This window comes from Copadichromis virginalis, linkage group LG5 (genome assembly GCF_057382275.1).
Source record: "Copadichromis virginalis isolate Kocher_CV1m ecotype Utaka linkage group LG5, C_Virginalis_male_GT1.1, whole genome shotgun sequence".
NCBI lineage: Eukaryota > Metazoa > Chordata > Actinopteri > Cichliformes > Cichlidae > Copadichromis > Copadichromis virginalis.
The window spans coordinates 11,933,581-11,954,628 of record NC_140622.1 but is presented as its reverse complement, the minus strand read 5'-3'; the positions used below and the strand labels follow the sequence as shown (position 1 = coordinate 11,954,628).

At 40.4% G+C, this 21,048-nt stretch overlaps 1 protein-coding gene across 2 annotated transcripts in view; it reads right to left on the bottom strand.

Moving 5' to 3' along the window:
• Positions 1 to 21,048, bottom strand: part of cdh4 (cadherin 4, type 1, R-cadherin (retinal)) — a 234,093-nt gene that overhangs the window by 140,419 nt on the left and 72,626 nt on the right. For both annotated transcript variants that reach the window (XM_085455938.1, XM_085455939.1), the window contains exon 3: positions 3,693 to 3,716. In XM_085455938.1, the coding sequence (XP_085312064.1) occupies positions 3,693 to 3,716 (24 nt within the window). The remainder of the gene's footprint in view (positions 1 to 3,692; positions 3,717 to 21,048) is intronic.

Genomic DNA, 21,048 nt, shown 5'->3' with positions numbered 1-21,048 from the left:
CTGAAAGCTGACAGCTCACTGATTCAGATGTTTGGGCGGGTCCGCGCTTTGTGTTTACGCCCTTTTTGCGCTGATTCTAAAGCTGCAGGTTTGATCTCTTTCCAAACAATACTGACTGAACCAGCAGCAAAAGAAGATCCAAACTAAGCTTCTCATAAACATCGTCATGAATTTCCTCTGACTTTTGCTGTTTTGTTTCCACCACAATAAAATCACCCTTCATGCACAGCTCTCTCTCTCTCTCTCAGTGTACTTCAGGAACAGTTTCCCATCTAAAAATCTGTTTTCCACATTATTCGCTTGCTTATTACGTACAAGTCCACCAGCGCTGTCGGCCGCTGTTTTTTCCTTTTACTTACTTCCAAAAAGAAAGCCTCATTTCTGCTGTTCAATGGGCATCTGAAGGAATTTTAACTTATTAAAATTATGCAAAATTGCAAAACGCGTTGCTGTGTCTCTAATAAAACCGCTGTAACTTTACTCTGCTTTACTTCAGCAGCATCAGGTAATGTTCATATGTTGATTAATGGTTTTCTTTCGTTTTTGATGTACTGCAGAATATTTCTATAAAATCCCAGGCCAGGAAAATCACCTTCATGTTTTTCTGTTTTATCCTCAGTTACTTTGACACAAAAGCATCTGCTGTGATGCTCACACCTTTGAGCAAGTGTCAACTTCCTTTTTATAGATATAAAAATATGGAAATGTACTGATGCATGATCTGAATTATAATATCTCTGACTGTTTGAGGCAAAATTTCCCAGATTCAAAATTTTTCAGAGGCAAAATTCCCCTTATTGAATATTTGTTTCATCCCCCCATCATACGCTGCTACTCCCTTTATTCTAATGCACAATACTGTCACTTTCTAGAATCGCCTGCACTGATAGTTAAGTTTTTTATTTATTATAGAGTTATTTGATACTATGTCTTGCACTATCCTACTACTGTATATTACTATTCTTATTGTATATATTATATATCTTAATCATCTGTTCCTCTGTCTCTCCTGCTGCTTTGAGCATGTACATGACAAAAGAATTTTCCTCGGGATAAATAAAGTTATTCTTATTCTAATTGAATCGAATCAATTCGGGATCTTGTGAATCGGAACTGAATCGATTCTAGAAATCAGTGACGATACCCAGCCCTAACAGGTAACCAGGGAAATCTGCTAGCAAGCAATAGCAGTCACAAGGAGGTTTTTGGTGCAGCACTGTTTTGCTATCAGTTCAAGAGGTGACATCTTTAGTCTCCACTCTCCAAGTGTTTGTGGAATACACTTTTTTCCTTACCAACTGGTTAGCAGCTTACGGATGGGTCTTTAGGCCAATGTCACTGATGTCTAATGTCTGATTTTGTAAACTGGATGATCTGCAGAGACCAAGAATAAAAATATAGAGTTTTTAAATTAACAAGAAACTTTTTTGCAGAAAACATGGGTTGAAAGGCAGCCTGGCTCTGTCCCATGGGAAAAGAAATCCACTAATCAGCAAAGTTAAAGTCCACATATTCAGTTATATCTGGATTTTGTTTTGATCCTTTAACAAAACAGGGAAAATAATACGTTGCTTTCTGTTTAAAAAGACAATCAAGTCTTCTCAATTTAAATTTAATTTGAACTCCTTAGAAAAGAAAAACATTGATTTCTTAAGGCGAACAGGGAAATATAGCCTTGTGTATTTGGCCAAGAAAAACAGATTCACGTAATATTTTTAATCCTGATACACACACACACACACACACACACACACACACACCTAAAAGAAATTACTTGAAAGTTCCAGATTACTATATATTCTAACCTTATACAAATGTATCTTGCTCTGGACATGACAGAGTTAAGGTGGCTTCTAGTGCAGTTTATTGGGATGAACAATTTGCACGGCTGGCAGAAAAACCATAATCAATCTGGAGATTATAGATAAAGGTACTAAAACCAGCCGAGCACAGCGTTTTCTTTTATCACAATTACACCTTGCCCTCCCGCCTCAGGTACAGCCAATTAAGTTAGAAGAGGATGTGCGAGCAGGCACTTGATGTTGAAGAGGCCTATCAGATGACTAAAAACATGCCCCACCCCTGCTAGCGACACAGGGCGAGATTGCTAAGCACAGGTAGGCACAAGGATGGAGCTCAAGTATGACTTTGCACCGCAGTTGCATGTTATGTGTTTGTGTTCATCCAAAATTACACCTATATGAAAACCACAAGTGAATGGTTTGAATGATGTATTCTTTCCTGAGTGATAAGCAATCTGCTGGCTGGCTTTCTGCTGACTGCACTTCTTAAAGGTTCCAAGGGCACACAGACCTTGCCTTAAGACTGCTTCCTCTCTCTCAGCTGCTTTGGAATCCATTCATTACTTCCCTTTTACTTATTATTTTTGGGGGTGTTTCATTGTGAACTATCATTCACATTATGCGTCCACTCAGCAGTACAGAAAAGAAAAGTGTTGGTGCAGAAGAGGAAAGAACCTGTGCGTTTGTTTTAATGTAAAAGCGGCAGGGCGGTTAAGAGAGGCAGAGATGAGGTCAGCATCAAGGATTACGCTCAGAACGAATACAAATATTTACCCATTGTGACTTCTTATTCCCCGCTCTTTGTTCAGGCCTAACTGGATTGGGGGAAGAAGAAAAACAAAACAAAAGAAAAGCACCGCACGGTTGCTAGCTTGGCAATGAAAAATTGATCACACAATCTTCTCTGTGCTTCATATCATCGTCTCCTCCACCAGCAAATAGAGGTTAACCAGGCACACAAAAATAAACCTTAAGTGCTTGATCAAAACCACAACTTTGCAAGTTCTCTTCCCTCCTGCCACTTTGATGTTTCAAAGACCAGACACAGTAGTTGTATCTATATCGCGTGATGTCACTGCACGGCTTTGGCTCAACATTTTCAAGTTATAAACGATACGCTGGAGAGCAAACGCGACATGATGACTTCTTGTATTAGCGCTGTACTCACACATGTACAGCGGGAACATCTAATGAGCATAGAAAGCAATGTTAGAGAAGACAAGTGGCCGACACAGGTGACCCAAAACTGGATATAATGCCAGAAAGCGCGCACACACACACACACACACACACACACACACACACACACACACACACACACACACACACACACACACACTTATATGAAATATAAACAAAGCTAGTACTGCAGATAGACTCAGACATTCAGCCGATTTGATAAAGAGGCGAGACATTTTACAGGAAGACATTAATAATGGCACAGCGGGGACTTCTATCCACTTCTATTTCACCTACATGGAGATGAGTTCCACTATAGCTGGAAGGACGCAAAGTAAAAAAGATGCTCCTTATTGAGCACTATTGGAGTCAAAAGGGGGTAAATTGACAAGTAGGTCGAGGCAAAATGCATGCAGGGAAAATATGCAAAATTCAAAGTGTGATAGGCCACATGGGTCTGAGGATGCTGCTTTCATAATTGCTTTCTCTTGATGTTTCTCTCCTCGTTTCAACATTTGCTGTGACATGCAATGTGATGGAGAATAGCTTCCCAGTGATGCAAATGATGTTTATGGCTCGTCGCTCCCCCACTGAGACTAAAATCTGAGAATGGTTCCTTCCACATTAACGCAAACAGCCACTGCTCTGTCGCTGGCGGAGTCCATGCACAGATGGCTCAAAATCACGGGAGCGTGCGGCTGCAGTACTTACCACGTTCACTGGACAGGGTGGTATCTGTCAGCGAGAGAGAAAGAGAGGGAAGAAAAAGGACATGGGGAAAAGAGAGAGGAGACGATGATTAGAACATAATAGGTTTCAGTAAAAGTGGCATTGCAAAGTCACCGTTAAACAAGAGAACAAAACAGATCAATTTCTCAGGATTAATGGAAAGTCACAGGCAATAGCCGGACAGTGACATATACAGAACGTAAGGCTACTATTGGAGAAAATTTGCTGTCACAACTGCGTAGTCTCTCACATTTGTCTCTGTCTATTATCCAGGCGGCACCATTTACCCAGAATACAGTTTGTTTTCTTTCTTATACCTCTTGTCATTGCCTCAAGCAGTGGGATTCATCACTATCTTCAAATGCTTGTTGTGATGTTTATGTTGTTCTTGTGTTCACTCAATGAAACACGGGGAAATTACAGAACACTGAATATTCACATTACACACATTTACGCAATGTCATTGTGGGCAATGTTTATTCAGACGCTGGCACCTGGTGACAGATAGACTAGAAACAGCCATGGAGTCTCCCGTTGTTTTTCCTCACAGTTGTCTCCCCTCCTGGTGTCCTCAAGCGGGGTTTCTTAGTGAGATTTGATCGCCAAAGCTCAAATTTGCATTCCTGGCTTACAATTTTAATTTGGAGAGCCTTAAAGCTGAATATTCTGAGATACAACTGGTTACTTCATTCCAGCTTTAAGGACATCTCACACACAATGACTAATATTATCTATCTGTACAAAGAATAAAAAGAAAGAAACAAGAATGGGAGAATAGTAAAAGTTGCAGCTTTTGGAAAGACAAGGCGCAACTTTTACAGCAACCTTCATTAACCATTCATCAACCCGTTAGAGAATACATATTTTTCCCTCAATCAAAAATGCACGGACCAGCCTAAAGGCCTTTATTACAAAAGCCTAAGGTAGATCTATGTTGTCACATCTCCCTAAAGGATCATTTGAAATCAAATGTGAACCTCCCCCAGTGCAAAAAACAAAAATGCCCAGACAACATACTTCCTATAATGATGGCGCCATATTAAACAGTAGGACACAACATACGGTACAGGGCTCACATCCTAAATGTAATCACCTCTTGAAACCTGCCAGGATGCATTTTTCACACTGTTGAATGCAGCTGTTATTTAATGTCTTCCAAAGTACAATTTATTGCAATTTGTTCCCATTTTTAACATGAAACCTTGAAATGATGTACAAAGCTGTAATGTATACAGCTTAAGCATATGAGATAAAATATTTTCTTCTGGTCCTTCACTCCATTAGTAATTTACAAGGAATGAGGTCTGGAAAGTATGAGAGCCTATAGGTTTGTTCAACTGCTGAATATACTTGGAGCTGTTCGGCAGTAGTGTGTCTGCTAAATTATTAAAACACGAAACACACTGATGAAGTTACAATTTCTCGTGTGTGTGTGTTTGTTTTTTTTAAATGTATGTATTTTTGTGTGTTTTCAGTGAGACTGTAACACTAACATGTTAGCTTTGGTTTTGCTTCATATGATCACAATACACAGATGCCAATGGGCTATGCTTTCTTCCTCTTTCACATCTCTCCATAAATCCATTCAAGTCCATCTAAAATCTCTGCAACTTTTTGACATGTTTACAAAAAAAAGAAAAAAAAGCCACATCAATATCTAAATGAGAGCTTTGCTTGTAGACGCTCTGACTGTCTCCATTCCCTTTCTCCATGTATAAAGGCACCCTACTCCATCCCAACAGAACTTCGCTTCGCACATGTTCAATTATTCATCTCCCTCTGTCAAGAATTCAGCCTTGCTAGCACTTGCCAGTATCCCCCACAAATTGGCAGGCAGTCTCATATTTGGCATATGGTGCAGAGCAGTGCTGCTTTTCCTTCCGTCTTCAGTTGGCCTGCTAGCACTCCCTAGGAGCAGAGTAATACACACTGGCGTACACACACGTGTACAGTCACAATGATGCACCGTGTCTGTCAGTTTTGTGAGACAACCTGCCCCACTGTGCTGTTGGGGATTTGCCCACAACGTCTTTGCAACAGGTTTCAAGGTTTTCAGCAAAAGTACAACGGCAGCGATTTCTTCCTGGAGACTTCAACATGCATTCCATTCGCGGCTCCGCAAAACTACACAACTGTTCTCACTCGATCGCTTTACAGACTGAAGCTGAGAACGCCAGATTGCTGAGATCGCCAAACTGTGCATTTCAATAACGCAACAGTTAATTGTTGGTCGGGAAGATGTTAATCAACCATGTTTGCAACAAGTTTTCCCTGAGAAGAGTATCTTAGCCGGGCAGATTAGCTCAAAACACTTGGCAGAATTGAATACCTAGGTGTGTTTTGTGTGGGACTTTTCCAACAACGGCTCAGTATCTCACAGTGCAAAACAATCATTCTGGCTGAATTCCAGAATAAGTTTCTGTAATGTCACCGTGCTTGGAGAGAACAGAGCTTCTCTTTTAACTAACACCTGCGCCTATTCTATCAAGAAAAAAAATACGCATGCGCATTATTAGTAAGATTTCAACAGTACTTTACAACCTGCTTAGATTGTGCATCTACTGTAACTGGTTATGTGCACACTACCTTGTATACTAGCACCATGTTATTCACAGCAAAATGAAAACTATATACGAGTTTTACCTTGTGTGATTGCGACAGATCGATTCATGTTGTCTTCTTTTGTCACTTGCTAGCAATTAAATATAGACCATCTTAATAGAAAATATAAAGTAATTTGTAGTATGGACTGAAAAATACAGTCACGTTCACAATCTAAAATAAGTTCTTTGGTTTTCTTATCTCCAATAGCTTGAACGTACACTGCCTGAAGGCTGTGTCTAGCTAAGCTGATGCGCCAAATGTTGTGACAATAATTTAGACATGTCAGCATGGTTTTAAATTTTTTGTCCTTTGTTAAATGCCAGTAGTTAGGCACTGACTAAATGGTAAATAAATACCAGGAAAAGACTATTTTTCTACCAGGGCTCTTTTTTGATTTCAAAAACAGAAATACAGCAGCAGCACGGTGCATATGCGTTCGTTCACAGTGACGATCTTGTGCTGTGTCACATTTGCCCTCCAGCAAATAAATTCAAATGTGTCACTAACGCATTGCTCTGCCTGTATTCTTTTCTGCGTTTCTACGGGGGTTTTTTGTGTGTTTTTTTTTACTTATGCAACACATTTGACCTAGCTCTTTATGAATCTCACTGTGGCTGTGAAAAGAATTCATCAAAGCAAGCGATAATGCAAACTCCCACATATTACAAAAATTCACCCAAAAGGTCGGAGTTACACATTCCCTTTATCAGCGACATAAAGAAAACATTTTGAAGCCGCACAAAAAAAAAAAAAAAAAAAAAAAAAAATCTAATTACACTGGCATTGCCTGTTTGATAACCTCTCCGCACTAGTCTGCAAAAGTCTTGTTTTTAAGGTTAGCATGTGTGATGCTTTTTCTGTGGAAAAAATGGCTTTAATTCTCAGGTACACTGATCAGTCTAAAAGAATGACGACGACAGGTTAATTACCTTTTATGTTTAGAGTTACAAATAGCACGGCTGTAAGCCTTAAAAAAGATGCAACGACATACTTAAAGGCAGTCATCGGGTTCACAGCTCCACCGCGACCCCAACATCACTCCGTGGCTGTATTAACCTCACACCAGATAAGAATCAGCTACACCATTTCCCTATCCACTCACACTAACTTGCATTAACATCTGTTTAACTTACCAGTATCAAATCGCATCTTAAAGTGTGATTTCATAGCAGAATTAACACCGTCACTCTCCATCAGTGATTTAATTGGAATGTTTACGTTTTGTTTCTGTTTTTTTTTTTTTCTTCTCGTTTTTTTTTTTTTTTCCTCCTCTCTTTTCCCCCTCTTGGTTTTATGCTGCTCACCCCTGTCCTTGGTTTCTTTCTTTATTCCTTTCACTGCCTCGATCACCTGCTTCGACACTCATCCACAAACATCCTTTATTTCGACACATACGCACCATGCACTCAACGGCAGCACATTTACATCAGTCAGACAGCGCACACAGTCATATAAGATACACACACACTTAAGCCAAGCCTACTCATATTAGTAACTATGCATACACAAAGTCAGACTCAGGGAGCATCTCGCCACACATTTTTTCTCTCTCTCCTTCTCTTTATTTATGAACAAGTGACGTATTCTCTCCACCTGTCTAAGCGACGCACACAGCATACATCCCTAGTTATACACAAACATCTATGGGTACACTGAGGTTCATTACATGGAATATAAATGGAGCTGGCTCCAGAGAAAAGAGGTTAAAAATATTTAACCAACTCAAAAAACTACAGGCAGATGTTGTCCTATTACAAGAGACCCACAGACCTCTTAGAGGTTCGAATGAACTTAAAACACCTGAGTTTCCTAATGTGTTCTCAGCTTGTTATAATTCTAGACAAAGGGGAGCAGCAATTTTAATACATAAAAATATTAATTTCACAGTACTCGATACAGTTATAGATCCAGAGGGCAGATTCTTAATCATTAAACTATCTATACGTGATAAAAAGCTATGTATTGCAAGTGTATATGGTCCAAATGTTGATGATCCCTCATTCTTTCACGGTTTTTTCAGTGCACTCTCTGAACACTTAGATGGCACACTTGTTCTTGGAGGTGACCTCAACCTTGGACTAAATGAAGACATGGATAGGCTCAATACAGCGGGAACTCAGCGTAATTGGCAGTCCACAAATATAATCAAACAGTATATGAGCGATTTTGGTCTTTGCGATGCACGGCGCTCCCTTCACCCCACCAGTAAGGAATATACTTTTTTCTCACATGTCCATCACTCTTACTCTTGTCTGGATTATTTTTTGGTCAGCAGCTCACTGCTGAACGACATTTCAGACACTGAGATTCATCCTATAGCTGTCAGCGATCATGGTCCTGTATCTTTAACACTAATGCACAAGAATAATACTACGCCAAGAAAAAACTGGAGATTTAATATATCACTACTTAAAGATGAAGACTTTATTAAATATTTTAAAAAAGAGTGGACTTCATATTTGAACTATAATGACACTCCCGAAACATCAGCTTCTGTTCTATGGGAAGCAGGGAAAGCTGTGATGAGAGGTAAAATAATTTCTTTCTCATCACATAAAAAGAAAAAAGAAAACAAAAATATTCAGGAATTAGAAAAAAACATCAAATCACTAGAAGAAGCCTACGCGTCCCACCAAGATCAGGAAACATTGAACAAAATTGTGCTGTGTCACATTTGCCCTCCAGCAAATAAATTCAAATGTGTCACTAACGCATTGCTCTGCCTGTATTCTTTTCTGCGTTTCTACGGGGTTTTTTTGTGTGTTTTTTTTTTACTTATGCAACACATTTGACCTAGCTCTTTATGAATCTCACTGTGGCTGTGAAAAGAATTCATCAAAGCAAGCGATAATGCAAACTCCCACATATTACAAAAATTCACCCAAAAGGTCGGAGTTACACATTCCCTTTATCAGCGACATAAAGAAAACATTTTGAAGCCGCACAAAAAAAAAAAAAAAAAATCTAATTACACTGGCATTGCCTGTTTGATAACCTCTCCGCACTAGTCTGCAAAAGTCTTGTTTTTAAGGTTAGCATGTGTGATGCTTTTTCTGTGGAAAAAATGGCTTTAATTCTCAGGTACACTGATCAGTCTAAAAGAATGACGACGACAGGTTAATTACCTTTTATGTTTAGAGTTACAAATAGCACGGCTGTAAGCCTTAAAAAAGATGCAACGACATACTTAAAGGCAGTCATCGGGTTCACAGCATCTCAATGTGTCAAATCACACACACACGCATACCCAGACACCTTCTATATGACTGACTGTGAATGGATGCAAGCATAACTGTTTGCATGCAGATGCATCCTTATGCCAAATCTTCTTGTTGCAGTGGTGATGACTAATAACCGGAGAGCAATTGCAGCTAATAAATAATACATTTAAGAGTCTAATCAAATTCAACAAATGAATATGTCTAGAAAACTATTAATCAGAGTGCAAACGTGTATTTACAAATATAACACTGGCACAAACAATCAATTATTCATAAAGTGAATGCTGCATAAGTGGGCTTCTTCCCGGGTGAGATGCTGCCATAATTGGAGTGGGACTACAGGAGTGCTGGATGTGTGCGCGCGTCTTTATGTGTGTACATGCAGGAGCATGTGTGCTAATGTGTATCAGCAAGTTAACACACAAACACACACTCAAACACTTCTCCCCATGCGCCAAAGTTCCCCCAAACATGACAAGAGCAGGCAGAGTCGGCTCATTAATGCCTAATGAGTTGTCTGATTAGTGCTGAATATAAAAGCCTTATTGTCAAGCACTGTATGTTTATTTTGATTAATTATTGTACTGAAGTGACTGAATGGAAGCATAACGACATGGAGCATTAACATTTTGTGGTAATAGGGCCTTTGTGGAGACTGTAGCTGTATTTTCAACTCTCAGTGCAGCGCATAAAGCATTGCTACCACCTAAAGAGGTTTTATTGTAAACTAACAGATATACAGGGTTATATTACATTCATACATTAAACTCCTGCCAGCAGATACTTATCCCCGGTAATGGCCAGCAGCTTGTCTCCACACAGGTGGTTACACAAGAAAGGGTAAGTCTTCGTACGTGTTTGTTTGTGATTCTTCTCTCGTTTGTTCTCAAAATAATGAGAAAATGTTCATAATAAATCAACGCGGATTTAGAGAAGCTGTGCAAAACTCTTGCTTCGCTGGATGTGTGTGGCTGTTGACAGAGATTAGTATTAAAGTATCCTTGACAGCCAAGGGTATTGTAAGCAGCACCAATCAATAATTTCAACTAGGAATCAAATGAGTATGTGTAATAGTCAAGGAGTCCTTTATAGCAACCAGCACACAGGGAATCATTACCTGACTCTGCTCTGTCCCTTAATAGTCTCGCATCTGGCTGTATGCCCTCCAACGTTCTTGCTTTGATGCACTGTCGCCACACTTGAGCATAATTTCGGCAGCTGTCTTCGGCAAAACTGCTGTAATAATGGGACTACCCGCCTAATACACAGACAAGGAAAGTTAGCTAATAGGAAACACTTGATGATATCAAACAAATGCTAATGTGGGTCTGTCTGTTGAACACGTAAGCGACCATTTGCTAACATGTTTGCTCTATCAGCTTTTCAGGTCATAATGCCAGGGTTTAAAGACTGAAGCACTTTTGGCAAACTTCTTGTAGAGCAAAAACGACTTACAGGGTTATCATATAATGTATCTTTGGGTTTTTGTGGCTTGTTGATTACTATTGCTTTGAGAAGTGATTCATGTTCAAGCTCAGTTTTATTTGTAGTCTTTTGCTTCAGATGGCGTTAGCTCTCTTCCATTGTGTCCAAGTCTCATTTTTGTTGTGTCCATCAGTCTGGTGTTACCCCCCCCCCACAACAACTGATTATTTTATTTATCTTTGAAGGTAGGAAACGTCAGGGTGGGCACGGTCAAAGCAACAAACAAAACATTCTAGAAACATCCTAGAAAGGAAACACAGCTAACTCCATACCAATAGCTTTACTGTTGGTATAGCTATCTGTATTTTTGTCTTTCTTGTTCCACTGTTTAGTTTTGTCAAGTTAATCTTGTCTCCCTATTCAGTTGTGTTTCTCTTCCTGTTTTACTTTGGTGATTGTCTTGTGTTTAGTACAACTTCCTCTCGAGTCTTTATATTTGTTTCCCTCAGCTGTGTTCCCACCTGTTTCCTCTCTACTTGTTACATTGTATTACTTTGTCACATATTCCCTCGGGGTTGTCTGTTTCCTTGTTCCATGTTTCCCCAGAGATTCCAAGTTTTTGAATTGTTTACTCCTGATCAGCTACCTTTCGTACAGTTCAGCATTAAAGCTGCCCTTTAAGTTTATGTTCTGTCTCCCCCAGGCCTGAATTTGAATCCTGCCACACAGCCATAGTTTGACAATATCATGTCGTCCATGATTTTTACGTGAATTTTTATGTGAAATTGAAGTGTCATCTTGTCATATCAATGATACAGCGATGCTTCACATCTAGCTCCCCTACTGCACAACAATAAGGCAAGCCCTGGCATGTCTGAGAGTGAGAGCCACATTTCAGCCTACAATAATGTTTTCATAAAAAGTAAGCTACTCCAACAACCTCTAACACAAACACAATACTTTGTAAAATATGCAAGAAAATTATTCCCACTAGAGATGAAAACAGCAAACTCGTTTCACCAATTGAAGCAAAAATGCACCATCAAGCACAACCAGGCTCACTGAGCATCGCTGGCTACACTCCATATGAACAGAAAAGCAAACGGTGGATTGAAATAACTGATGTGGTTACATGGTGGAAAGGAAGTAGTTGAAGCAACTTGTTAAAATACTTAACCCAAGACACACTATGCCCCACTCTATCGTTTAATAGTTGACGTATTTGCCCCGTATACAAATTCCCTTTGGATCGAGAATGGGTGAAGACATAGATAAGCTATGACAGTCAACCTTTGTTGGTTAGGTTTGTAAACCTTTCTTTAATGAAAGTAGTGCAACGGGCAGTTAAATTAACAAATTGAATAAAATGTTTAATTCTTCACCTGTAAATTTTACTTATAGAAGTCTTTATACAACTATAAGTTTTATAAAATTATACTTTTATAAAACTTGTAATGAAAAGGCAAGAAATGCTCAAATTTAAAATAGAGGTGACAACTGTAACAAAAGAAAATCTCGTTTTTGAAGGTGTAAGTGTGTGTAACGAGACATGACTCCCTGTGGTTTATCAAAAAAAAAAACACAAATGCTGATATTTCAGCCTGATGTCACAGATTAGCAGAATGTTAGCTGAGTGCTATTGTTTGTGAATCAAGCTTACGAAAGCTCTCGGGGCTTTGGTGACAACATGTGTTTTGCAGACTGGCAATAAATCTGTATGTATGGCTGCAGGAGATGGGATGATTAATAAGTCTGGAACAACCAAGAGAGTTACTTTTTCTCACCAGGTGTGACCGCACTCTTTCAGTTAAAATAAGAAAGAATGAATGTTAAGGATTAGTGTTGTTCACTTGCATTCAACAAATAGAACATAGAAAAAAAAAGGTTTTCAATTGAAGTAGTATTTTTTCTCTGTATTGGATCTAATGCAGCACTCCTAAGAACTATTTTCACTGATCCACTGACCACATCCAGATATAAAAATAAATGCATTAATCCCAAAATGTTATTAATGGTAGAAAATTTGTGTCTGCTTTTGAATAAGTCCTCTTTTCTCTCTCATGATCTGCCTCTTTCTCTTTCTGCTGCCCTCCTGTCCGTGAGCAGAATGCTATTGGTATTGTCAGAGGAGGGACTGTATTGCTTGGCCTGTTGCTCTGTACACATTTTAAATCAGAGGTAATGGGGCACTTCAGGAGACTGCTGTTTCACACACCCAACTGCCAATATACTGTAATCACTAAAGGCCCCTTTTCTTCAAAGATAACCATTGGTTACGTGCGCTGCACTCAAAACTACAAAGCTGCACTGGGGATACATTGACAATAACTTAGTGAACTGACAAGCACCAGGCCTGAGTGAGATCACAACCTGTAACACACATTACGCGTCATTGCTAACTAATGTATCTGCACTAATCTTTTCTACCACATCGTCTACAATAAAAAGCTCCAGAGAGACTGAGAGTATTTCTATAGAGATGCCAGAATCTAAGTGTGCCAAATCAGAAGTGCCTGTCACGAGCTCGACTACTACATTCCTCATCCTCATACCTCAAACATGGCAAAAGTTACGAATAATGAGGTGAGTGTATGTGCCATTAATCCATGCATGTGGAAAGCTTGGGTTTAGCATGCTCTGCTATTGACTCTGTACAGTATGATGTAAACGAGGGGTTGCACCGTAACCCAGGAGGTAAACAAATATGTATGTATGTCATGCAGTGATACTCCAGGAGTATCAGTATAAATATGGAACAAGAACTGAGTAAACAGTGTTACAATAAATAATTAAAAAAGATTTCATTAAAAAAAGTAACTGAAAAAGTAAAAAAAAAAAAGTACATCCGCAGTAGGAGTACTAACAAAATGAAACAAACATTCCTCCTTTACAAATGTTTAGCCTGTTTAGCCTTGGTGATATTTCCCACCTGGCCAGCAATCAACCTCAGAAGCCAGATGAGTCTTGTAGTGCAGAGTGCATGCATTAATGTATGCTGCGTGCTGTTACATCCTAAATATAAAATGGATCAGGTTTTGTATCAAAGGTATTTGTACATTCTTCAGCTAACAATAAACCACTTTCCCCTGGAGGATAAATGCATTAAATGGGGTGACTCAACCTTAATGTTAATGCACTGCTAGCAGCCCATTAATTGCTCTAGCCCAGTGGGTGGTTTCATATCAGCATGTAAACATCTCCTGTGTGAGGACGTTTGGCATTTGTGGGTACACGCTGGCTTGCATTTATTTTTGACATCCAAACTGTTCATATTTGTCCAGTCAAAGCCAGCCATTTCAACTTCTGCCTGAAAATTAATCCAAATGAATATGCATGTCTGATGCTCACTCATACACACTGGGCTACGGTGAATCACATTGCGCTTTGCACGGTTTTCTCTATTTCCTCGGCAGATGCAGACACAGAGGCAAAAGAAGGGGGAGTGGGTGCAGGGGTCCCTACTGTGATGAACTGGTGCTGACACAGCCAGATGTTTAGTTAATATGCAGAGCCCCAATGTGGGATGATGGGAGGAGTTGACATGCGCTTCAGGGGCTTTAGGCAGCCAAGTGCTCTTCTGTAGCCGGCTTGTATCTCTGCTGGGAGAGTGTGTGTATGCTTATCACATACAATTTGCATTTAGCTGAGTGTGTGCATTTATGTATAGCTCTGTGTTTTAATGCAAACGTTTGGCAATTCGGAACACAATAATCACTCCACGTGTGCATGCATGCTTTCCCTTTTCACAGTGGCACACTGAGCATATGTCTGAAACAAAGTCTCTTGTCACAGCTTCCTCTCAGTGAACTGTGTCAGAGCTGGAGGGCAATTGACTGTGCTCACACAGAGGCGAGCAGTGCTCGCACACAAGCACACACTGCTGTCTGAGTGTTTCCACGAGCCCGCAGAGTCTGACGCTGCTGTTTGGTGGAAACCAATGGAAGAGCCGCAAACATAATGAAGTAAGAAGCAGCACTGAAGAAGCAATCAGCCACATTTTGTTGATGCCATCTAATTACCAATCATCGACATCAACAGCCTGTCATCATCATCATCATTACTGATTTTCATCAGCATCATCTTTGTTGCCATTTCCCTGAAGCCTCTACGGACCTCTTGTAGTAAGGACGGAGTCAGTGACACAATGACAAGCAACTGGGTCCAATGGCATTAAACGTGTTGTAAAATACACACACACACACACTTGGAGCTGAAGAAGCAGGGAAGTGCAAAGACACTCTTTCTCCCTCTCATTTTCTCTGGCTCCACTCTATGTCTCACCGTCCTCCTCTATCGACACTAATCTAATTTCCAAGTAACCTGAATTAAATAAGCGGGTGTCATTAAGACCAGTGAAGGATGGCCGAGGGCCTGGGGAGATCAAGAGTTGGAGCTGGGGAGGATAAGAAGGTGCTTAGTTACACCTTGTAGATCCACAGAGTCTGTGAAGTTGATGAAAGGGTAAAAAAAGCAGATGCCGACAACCTTTCTGCTTTTCCCCCCTTACTTCTCCCTCCTTCCATTGTAATCACATGCTCTACATATTGGGAAATTAATATATTATTTAGATCCTCAACTGTTATGATGAGAGATAAGACAGAAATTACCCCTCGGCAGCAGCCGAGCAGTCTTTTTCCATTTTTTTTTAAGATTATTACTTCTTCCCTGAAACCCCATTTAACCATTAAGCCAACACTGCTTTCCACTCACCAAGCAACCAACCCACCTCACATACCCATCATATCCTCTGCTTTCTATTGACAACTAGCAGCTGGCAAGCACTGTGAAGTATTTCACATCCACCTAGGACTCATCCTCGCAGTTATATCTGTCCAATGTGTGACTACTGGGACTACAGCTAAAGACTGCCATCAATCCCTTAGGTGTGTTTTTGATGATCCCCACATGGGAATACTTCACTGCTAGCGTTAGCTAACCTGCCGCACTATTTTAACAATCTCCCCTGGGTCTGTTAGAGCTCTATTACAAGTCTGCTGAAGGAGCTGCACAATACATTACGAGATGCGTGCCGACATGTACACACTGCTCTTTCAAAGTGCTGCTAGAGTGGATCTGAAACAGGTTGTTTGGCTTTGTCTCACAAGTATTTAGCAAAACAATAAGCACTGCAATGGACAGTTTAAAGAAGTGAGTCTGTGAGTTCAGCCTCTTTATGGCTGTAAAGAATCTTTGCTCTTCAGAGAACAAAATGTGCAAGTTGTTTACTGCAAGGAGATAATGATTTAAGACATTTCTTATATTGGAATCCAGGGTCACTGCCAATTGTAACAGTGGGGCTGGCTTTGATTTTACAGTGTGAGTCATCAAGATATGGGCCCAGTTGTACTGTAGCAGGAACCACAACAAATGGTTGATTTTTAATTTAGTTTAATTGTGTTTAGTTTTATTGTGTGATGGCTGTGTGCAAGGTGTAGTGAAAAATGTTAGAGGTCTGTAGCTGGCATAAAAATAGCAGTCACGTTTGAAAACAACTCTGTCCTGACCAATAACTAGGCTCCTGATTCCAAGGATTTATCAGGCAGGATAAAGTCTTGAAGTTACCTACTAAGTGGAAACTTCCAAGAAAGGTGGTTGTGAGTACTTTGGCAGGTGTTCACAGAGATCAGCCACACTGAATCCCCCTGCTGCATTGTGCTGTTAAAAAAAAAGTTCTGGCTTCCACAATACCTCAAAAGGTGTCCAGGGACAACCTTTAGAAGCAAGCACTAAAGGTTATTAGATGGGGCGTATAAGGACTGGACTGGTTTATCCAGCTCAACACACAGATTTGTCATTGCACCGAGATTTTGTTTAGTTTGGATTAAACACATTGCCCATCCTTTCACCATTACCATGAAAGGATGTGCATGGTTTAAAATGAGAACGACAAAGAAAACATGATTCATCAGACCAGCAGCCCTTGCTTCTGGTTCCAGTTCAGACAGCCGTGCCTGTAGCTAATTTAAGAAGTGGACACGGGTCAGCAAGGGCACAAAACTAGCTGGCAGGAATTTGGTCCCTTACACTGATGTTTGAAGGCACGTATTCTGACACGTTTTTGCATTAAGGCAACCTAAAGACTTTTAGTAATGTGTGACAGTTGCCAGAATTTCCTCCCAACATATAACATTAAGCCTTAGGCACTCATTTGCCTTTCACCAGTTTACTGGCTGTCCTTTGTTGGACTGTTTTTGAAAGGTACTAATCAGAGTATACTGAGAAAGTGTCTAGCCAACACAACTTGACTCTTGTCAAAGTCGCTCAGACAAAGTCACTCTATTCATATCTGCCCTGCTCTTATGACTGCCTGTTTATCCTGCTTTTAACACATCAGCTTCAAGAGCTGACTGCTCACACGTTGCCTAATACATTCAAAAAGTCTCAGGTACCTTACAAACGAGATAATAAATATTATTTACATTGCCCACTGATTTTATAAACTTTTGACTTGTAAGATATAGACTTGGGAGACTACCACAGCTGGTCTGTAAACTGGTCCATTAGAGGACTGGTGAGAGGATTTTGACAGGTGGAAGCTTTTTTTGAGAGAGAAAAAAAAACAGGTGGAAAGATTGTGAACTTGCACTAACCACTCTATTTCTCATCGACCTGTGTACTCTTGTAAAAAAATGGTCTCTAAACATCATGGCTTAATCACTGATACCGTTCATGATTTCTCAAATCTTGTTTTGTTGTAATGATCTAAAATACTTAAGTGTGTAACTGTAAAATGCTATTGAATAGAAAGAGTAATGAGTTTATTTCTGTAGTTCTCGAAAAGCATGGAAAAAATGAATGACCACAAAATTCTGAGCTTTTGCACTTAAAGGTTTCAAGCGGGTCTATAGTGACTTGCTTTAGGTACACCTCACTGTTTTTGGCTAGAGTTCAAGGAAAATGGTAGCATGCAGTTAACCCTGATAGAGTTGGGCGGGGGTGGGGAGGGGAATAAACTTGCTTCTGGAAAGTGAGACAGTGGGAAGGTCAACCAGAGCACTTAGATAAGTGAAAGCACTAAGTGGACAGAGAACTCATTTCAAACCCCTCTTGTAAAGGACTACGGTAGCACTTAAGGGTATTTGCTTTTTAGCACTTTCTGTGGCTTCCCCACCTGTCTCAAGTGTGTGTGTGTGTGTGTGTGTGTGTGTGTGTGTGTGTGTGTGTGTGTGTGTGTGTGTGTGTGTGTGTGTGTGTGTGTGCAGTGATGCTATATGGAACTCATTCGGATAACATCTTAACTGAATGTTTAAAGGACAAAGCTCTGAAAGACCCCATCACATGTACATTCTGATCCAGTCAAATATGAACATACCAACTTTTTACAAAAGAGAATAATCCTCAATCCTCTCCTTTCTCTTCCTCCATGACTGCATTATGTCCTGTAAATGTAAATGTAATGTTAGTGGCTTTCTTCTTCTGCTGTAGTGCGAGTATTAAGTTTGGGTACACAGCACTTAAGGCAGCTCTTGTTTTTATGGTATTTATGTTTTCAGTGTGTCCACATTCTGTCCAACTGAGTGAGATTTACAAGTTGATCCACCTCATCAGCTAACTTTTAATTTGCTTCGGTTCACTTTTCCCTTCATAGGTTTTTCCTCAGATTGGGTGAACGACATATTCAGCAGCCAACAGCAGGTCTGTGATGATTCTGTCCCACTGACATGTGATCACTCTTCTCATTTTTTCCCCTTTCTCTTTTGTTCTCAGAGTACCTGCTCCTTTATTTACCGCTCAGTGACTCAGGCGTGTTCCATATGTGCAGTATTTGCATTTTTATATGATTGCAATTGACTTGAAAAACAAACACAATAAAAGTACAATGCAATTATGCCCTCAACTAAAGCTCGCACAGGGGGCGGAAGGTTACATTTGTGCGTCAAGCTGTCATTTGTCTGCATTACCTCAGTGAGAGGTGCTTTTCAATAAAACCACCCTCTGTGGAGAGACGCAGGAAAGCAGTAAAATTCCATCATCTCCACAGTTTAGTCTTGTACACCGCCAATAAACAGCAATTTGATCGTTTCCAACACAACAGCAAAAACCAGCCCACTATTTTGCCACCACAGAAATACAGTTGTCATCATGCAGAGCAGAGTGACACTGCCATCCCCTCAGATAAATATCAAAAAGTCCGACTTTTTCTTTACAAATCTCTCTCACTGATGCACACCGTGTAGAACTGGTGCGCAATTATCCCGCCCCTCTGAGAATTTTTTTGGGAAGATCTGACTTTTGCTTTTTTGTGTGTGTGTGTGCTTGGGAGGGACATCAAAGATAAAAAGCACCCAAGCGAATATGAGAAAAAGTTTGTCTGCTCCCATGTCTATTTACCTCTGCTGCTCTACATTTCAGAAATCATCGAGCAGACTGCAGCGCAGAGGCACTGCAGCGCTGCTTCAGTAGCCACAAGTGTGAAATCCTCTATTTATTCTTTAAAGTTTGAGCCATGCAAACTTTAATCATTTTGCTTTCTATGTCTGGGAATGAATTAGCAGTTGTGCAGGGCTGTGTAATTTTTCTTCAGCTTGCTTGCTAGTTGTACTCGCGCATTCGAGCATCAACGCAGGACAAACGAAGGGAGACAAACAACAGTTCCAGCCCATCTAATAACACAGGGGCTTATCAGCCGCCTCTGCCTCCCCTAATTTTCATCAGTTTTGACAAGCCCATTAAATGAATCTGGGACCAAAAATAAACATGTTTGTGTTGAGCTGAAGTGACAGGCAGTGATCACACCTCCCAATGTTGTAGAGATAGCTACAACAACTTTTAATTAAAAATGCAGCCCCCGTGCACAACAGCCTGGACATGATAAACAAGACATTTGCCTCCAGCACAGAAACTCGTGCAAGGATAGCAGGACAGAGTGTGATCCAACACGCAGCGCATCGCTGGTGCTGATCATTAACAAAGAAGCTGGAATATTGCGGTAGATTCATGGTGTGAGGGTTGGCAGGAAGCTTACAAAGCAACCCTTTTCTCTAATTCTGCTCTAACATCATTGAGTTTGATAATCCTACACCTTGAATGCGTTATCTGTAAAGGACTGAATTCACAATAATCGGGTTTTCTATCTTATGCTTCAACAGTGAGTAACTTCACATTCATCATCAATTATTAAAAGGCACAACTGTATCTTTTTTGCCACAATTGTGACATGTCATGTTTGAAGACTTTTAGTGTCTTATCTTAAACAGGCCCCATGGGAAACACTCTTCAAATTCAAACACAATGGACGAGCAGCCTTTAGAATCCTCGGGGGGACAGCCCCGGACAATACGGCTGCAGCAAAAGCAATGTCAGCACTCAGGTCCATTGATGGCCAACACCTATTTTTCTCAGGATGACATCTTTATCGGTGGCCATTGTCATCCGCAGGAAAAACACCCGCCTGTCAGCAGTACAAAAATCAGTTTCCATGACAACGCCGGTCTCCAAACTTCCAAGTCATTTCTGTCACGGAGGCTGACAGAAGGTGAGCTATCATTACTTTTTTTTTTTTTGCCTTCTCCATCTTGCTTGTGCTGCTTTTAGTTCGACTTATTTGCCTCCCGTTGAGTTGTCTTGTAGTATTACTGCCCCTATCACTCTTCTCAAGCTCTTTCTCCGCCTCTCTCTCATTTTCCTTTCTTTGATACCTATTTATTTCCCAAAGCCGCACCCCTGGGTTCAGATGGGAAACATAAGAGAAGAGATAAAGAGACTGAAATCCAGTTTACTGCAAGTTAAGTTTCTATTTTTCCAAAGGCATGAAGCAGGATCACGACTTTAGATTTTGCCTCTGTGTTCGCGCAGTCTGTAATGAATACAGTAGTTGTTATGCAAATGCTCTCTTCTGCACTGTACTGGACATCCTCTGGACTCCCTGAGATGTTTTGGAGAGGTCCATAACATCATTTCTCTTCATCTGTTTGCCAGGGGTCCCTCCTACTCACCAAAGAAAAACAAAATACCTGGAAAGAAAAAAGTTTCAGTGCAAAAAAGATATGAAAAAGAGGGTGACATTGGGAGGCGGGGTGGAGCAGGAAGGGAGTTGAAGATCCTTAGGCAAATATTCTGGTTTTTTTTCGTCTATCCTTATTTGCCCT